This window comes from Panulirus ornatus, chromosome 56, assembly GCF_036320965.1.
Source record: "Panulirus ornatus isolate Po-2019 chromosome 56, ASM3632096v1, whole genome shotgun sequence".
Lineage (NCBI taxonomy): Eukaryota > Metazoa > Arthropoda > Malacostraca > Decapoda > Palinuridae > Panulirus > Panulirus ornatus.
In genome coordinates this window covers 12,500,106-12,506,105 of record NC_092279.1, presented here as the reverse complement: position 1 = coordinate 12,506,105, position 6,000 = coordinate 12,500,106, and the positions used below count along the sequence as shown (strand labels likewise).

General features: G+C 38.9%; 1 protein-coding gene across 6 annotated transcripts in view; it reads left to right on the top strand.

Annotated features, from left to right (window-relative positions):
- Nucleotides 1-211: 211 nt before the first annotated feature.
- Nucleotides 212-6,000, top strand: part of LOC139765896 (N-acetylated-alpha-linked acidic dipeptidase 2-like) — a 119,633-nt gene continuing 113,844 nt past the window's right edge. For all 6 annotated transcript variants that reach the window (XM_071693832.1, XM_071693828.1, XM_071693831.1 and 3 more), the window contains exons 1-2: nt 212-485; nt 1,271-1,361. In XM_071693832.1, the coding sequence (XP_071549933.1) occupies nt 410-485; nt 1,271-1,361 (167 nt within the window). In that variant the 5' untranslated portion in view covers nt 212-409. The remainder of the gene's footprint in view (nt 486-1,270; nt 1,362-6,000) is intronic.

The window sequence follows — 6,000 nt, the reverse complement described above, 5'->3', positions numbered from 1 at the left end:
GTGGGTTGGGCCATTTCTTTCGTCTGTTTCCTTGCGCTACCTCGCAAACGCGGGAGACAGCGACAAAGCAAAAAAAAAAAAAAATTAAATCCTAGGAATCCGGGACATACCAACTGATGAAAGGTATGTGGCCGAGCCTTTTATCTGCTATCTGCTGCTCACTGATAAGGCTCACATGATCCCTCTCGACCGTGATAACAGTGCCAGTTTCTCCTCTGACTCGGTGCCCGCCAAGCAGGGAGAGAGAGAGGATCACCCACGCATTACCTCCTGAAGGCGGAGTACCCGAGAACCACATACTACGCTTCCTTACAATTCCCAGACGTCGACGGCCGCGTCACTGATATTTCTTAGCTTGCATTCAGTTTTTAATTTGTATGCGCACGTCATTTGGTCCTACCTGGTGAAGATGAGGACCTCCTTAGTGATCACCATCGCCAGCTCCGTCACCATTATGCTCATCATCATCATAATCACACTGGCGGGTGAGTGCTGACCCTCCCTCACGACTGTTCTTTCCTCAGGGGTCAGCGGCGGCCACACACATCATGAACTGTCTCACACTAACCAGTTGCTGTTTGTTGTGGCGTATAACCCAAGAGTTGGGAGAATGTATATGGTAATTTACGACAGCTATTGATGTCGCTTAATGTATCTAGGATATGCAGTATTTAGTCTGATATCTTTTATCAGAGATAGTCTTCGATGTGAATGAAACTTTCTTCAATTTGCCACTCTTATTCTTTATTTCAGTACCTTAAATAAATGAAATATATAGAAATGGATATTGATAAGTCATTGTGCATTATCCTCCTGTAAGTAATGTATTGTCACATGATCCTTGAGTAGTTGATATATTGGTACATGATTCATGACTAGGTAATGTATTGGTGCGTGATCATTGCGAAAGTAATGTATTACTACATTATCCTTGGGCAGGTAATGTACTGGCATCCTTCAGTAGATAATGTATCAGTACTTTATCCTCGTGTTTGCTGTATCTTTGGTGATCCCTCTGTTGAATATATTTCATGAGGGGTATTACTGGCAACCTTATTGTCAATGCCGTCAGTTTTACCAACAGGACAATCAGTTATGTTTCTTCTTTGTTTCTTGAATACTTACGCAATCGCCTTCTTGTGTTTCCTCTTGTTTCTGAATGTAATTATCTTCGCTTTCAGTAGTGCCAAGATTTTTGCCACTGAACTTTGAAGTGATATTTCCCAAGTGTTTTGTAACTGACTTTCTCTCTTCCTCCCTCCTCGTGCAGTGATGCTGAGCCCTAATGCTGGAGGGCCCAAGAACTACAAGAAACATATCTTAAACAGCGTCAACAAGGAAATTATCAAAAAATTCCTGAGGTAAGATAAAGAGGGTAGTGAGGTGGAGACATGGGGCGAAGGATGAAGTGAGGGAGAGATAGAGTCATTCTGATAATGTCTTTTGTTTAACACTCACACTTTCCAGTTCACTGAATGCCCCAGGCTATTGCTATGAGTGATGATATCGCCTATAATATACGTAGACAGACATGGTTGGAGATTTTCCACCGCCGTTCGCACCGACCCATGTCTTCCCAATCCACCGCCCTCGCTGGATGTAGTCATCCATACATACTTCTTCTTTATTACCCAACACCAGAAGCACACACACACACACACACACAATCCAGCCTTATGAATCATGATAGTTTATTCCTGCATTCATACATACCCATATATAAACAGAATGCTAATTGCCGAGTCTTCACCCTAACATAATCAACCAAATAAATTTGTCCCCGTCACGAGTTTCTTTCCTCCTTTTCTACAAAGTTGCATACAATTTCTGTCGAATAGTTTTGTACATTGCGTAGTCACCGATTTCTTTAAACTGTGAGACTCACCCAAGTCGTTAACCTCAAGTAGTGCCCATAAATGACGTTTCTTACTCTTACCATTCTCATGTTTGCCTTACTATGTGTTCATCCTAGAAAGTTTTAGACTATGACTTCAGAAGTACTCTCTAATTATGTTTGTACGGTTTTCATTAGATATATGGTCTGTTTCGTCATACCTATTCATAGGGGCGTATATTTGCTGTGTATTATGGTGCTAAATTTTATACCCATGGGGCCCCACCTATTCTTACGTATATCCGTATATACGTGAATATTACATATATGTAGGAGTACATATTCATTCATGTAACTTATAATCGTTAACCAGTTTTTACTTTTTTATTAGGTAAACTAATAGGCCTATGAATACACGTGCGACGATATTAGTTATACCTATAACCAATGTTTTCTTTAGACATCATAGAAAACGAATGTAATGGAAACTAAATAAAATTGTACTCTCTTTATCTCCGTGGTTTTATACAATGGCATTTCCAGTTTCATGGCTATATTTCTGGCCATTCAACTCAATATTCAGCCATCCTTTTAGTGTCATGATTACTGTTCCCGACTCTCGTGTCATCAGGCATTTCCTCTTTCTTCCGGGTGGTCTTTTACACTGAGAGACTATATCACAAATCGTCTTAATTTCGTTACATTCATTAACCATGCACCAAAAACGCATTGTCCCTGAGCTGAAAGGAGCCCAAGGTAATTCTAACTTTTGTAATCTACAGCTGCTTGTAGTAGTAATTTCTTGCATGTGTAATCTGATTCACGTAACTGTGGCAGTAATTCTAACTTGTGTAATCTGCCACACCTGTGTCTATTAGTAATTTTAGTATATGTAATCTGCTACATCCTGTGATAGAGATTTTGACATCTGTGAAGATTTATTTGCACTGTGCGGAGGCCACATTTCTTGGACTTTTTATATCGTGCAACTTTTCGCACTTTTGTATGCTGTCCACATTCACAGTTTTATTATCAAGTTTATACCATTTATCCGCTACTCTTGTCCTATGAAAGTACTTATTTACATATTTCTTATGTTTGTAGCATAGTTTCATGGTATGTCATCTGGTTATTCTCTTGCACATTTCATAGAACATTTCACTACCTACATCATCGAACTGGCTTAGAAGCTTAAAAATTATGATAATATCACCCCTTTCTCTTCTGTCTTCCATGGTGGACAAATTAAGGGCTCTAACTTTTCTCTTTCATCTGGCTGTATTAGTAAATCTGGTATCATCTTCGTTGCCTTCCTCTGGATCTTCTATATTAGTTCTTTGTCCTTTTATACGGTTAAGTTAAGACTCTGACAAAAAGATGGGACGATACCTATTCCCATGGGCCTCTCAGACACAGATTCCTGTAGATTATTTACTGTTATATAATATTCATATCAAGGTCTTCTTTTACTCTGTATTATCATTATTACTTTACATTTAGTGATTTCAACTGCTTTATTTTTTTGTGTTAGCAATATTAGCTATCTTCTATCCCTGCTTGTCCAAGTTATTTTAACATGTAATCTACTTTGCTTGCTTGTGGTACTGTAGTAATTTCAGTATGTTATTGGAAGTGACAAAAATCTTTGAGGGACAATTCATCATATTTGCTATTGTTCTAAGTTTTTCAGTGTTCCTTATAGACTGTTATAAATACATTGTTACTTCTAGGATGCGAAATAGAATAATTCAATAAGATTTATATTATTTTTCTCCTATTGCTTGGGAGGCGAAGATGTCGAAGCAGTGCTGTTTATCCTCCCCCCCTCGGCCAATCTCTTGATTAAACTTGTTCCAAATATGTGCAAAGGTAGTGGTTGATTTATGATACTAGAGAAGTATCAGCAGTTACAGCACCACAAGGATGCCTTTCAAATGGCTGTTACATGATTTCAGATTCAACATAATCCAATAAAGCTACCGTTCATGATTTCTTGAATGAATAAAGACTTTTACTGGAAGCATTTGAAGATGACTGACAGAATATCTCCTTACAAGGCCACATGGATAATTACACCTCAGAGTCAACAAAAAACATTTTTCAATTTTTAAATGTGTTGGATTAAGGTGACAAACAGCTTCAAGAGCACCTTTTGCATACCCTGTTTCAGTCTATTAACAGCACATTGACCCTGTTACACCACATTGTTCTAATTCACTTTATTCCTTGCACACCTCTCACCTTCCTGCATGTTCAGGCCCCAATCACTCAAAATCTTTTTCACTCCCTCCTTCCACCTCCAAGTTGGTCTCCTGCTTCTCCTTGTTCCCTCCACCTCTGACACATATATCCTCTTTGCAAGTCTTTCCTCACTCATTATCTCCATATATATGTCTAAACCATTTCAACACACCCTCTTCTGCTCTCTCACTGCACTCTTTTTATTTCCACGCATCTCTCTTATCCTTTGATTACTTACTCGATCAAACCATCTCTCACCACATATTGTCCTCAAACATTTCATTTCCAACACATCCACCCCTTCCACACATTCCTGTCTATAGATCATGCCTTGCAATCATATAACATTGTTGGTACTACTATTCCTTCATATTTACCCATTTTGCTCTCCAAGATAACATTCTCTCCTTCCACACATTCTTCATTCCTCCTAGAACCTTCGCCCCCTCCCCTCCCCTGTGACTCACTTCCACTTTCATGGTTCCATTCATTGCAAAGTCCCTTCCTCCAATTTTTCTCCATTCAATTTTACATCCCAGTTAACTCTTCCCTCAATCCTAATGAACCTAATGATATTGCTCTTATTCACTTTCACTCTCAACTTTCTCCTTTCACACTTTTCCAAACTCAGTCGCCAACTTCTGCAGTTTCACACTCGAATCAGCCACCAGAGCTGTATCATCAGTGAACAGCAATTGATACTTCCCAGGCCCTCTCATCCCCAGCAGACTGCATACTCACCCCTCTCTCCAAAACTCTTGCATTTACCTCCCTAACCACCCCATCCTTAAACAAATTAAACAACCATTTGGACATCACACATCTCTGCCGCATACCAACCTTCACACACAGAGAACCAGTCACTCTCCTCTCTTCCTACTTGTACACATGCCTTACGTCCTTGGTAAAAACTCTTCACTTCTCGCAACTTGCCTCTCACATCATATACTCGTAAGACCTTCCACAAAGCTTCTCTATCAACCCTATCATATGCCTTCTCCAGATTCATAAATCCCATGTACAAATCCATTTCTTTATCAAAAAGATAAGATTTCCAAAAGGAAATGGATTCTTTCTTTTTTGATACTCAAGTTTTATGATATATTAAGATAACCAACATAACAAACTTGTCAAATTAATTATATATCTAAATTGCAGTATTGATGTCAAGTAGAACCTCTAACTTAAAAACATTTTAATATTTTTGCTTTAGAAATAGCCATTGGACAATTAACCAACATAGTTAGTGAAATGCCTTGGGTATGCAGATGAGAACCAATTCCCAAACATTTTGATGCTGTTGACAATATACTGCATGTTGACCTTCAAACGTTATGAGGGTGGAAGGTCCTTCATCGATTTTAAGAGGATAAAGAGCTTTCTTCGATCATCTGCCTTGGAAGACTAACTAGTTTAGCATTTATGTAACACCACAGCCTTCATATTCACACAGACAAAGTCTGTCTGGCATTTAATCAGAAATATAAGCCCAGAATATTCCAAGGTTCCCTATGTTGTGAGCTATTTTGTTGATAAGGTGTAAAGACAGTAAATCTAACACAGTTGTGTTTACTTTCATTATATATGTTTGGGAGATGTATAAAAGAAAGAGACAGGAGGTCAAGAGAAAGGTGCAAGAGGTGAAAAAGAGGGCAAATGGGAGTTGGGGTGAGAGAGTATCATTAAATTTTAGGGAGAATAAACAGATGTTCTGGAAGGAGGTAAATAAAGTTCGTAAGACAAGGGAGCAAATGGGAACTTCAGTGAAGGGGGCTAATGGGGAGGTGATAACAAGTAGTGGTGATGTGAGAAGGAGATGGAGTGAGTATTTTGAAGGTTTGTTGAATGTGTTTCATGATAGAGTGGCAGATATAGGGTGTTTTGGTCGAGGTGGTGTGCAAAGTGAGAGGGTTAGGGAAAATGAT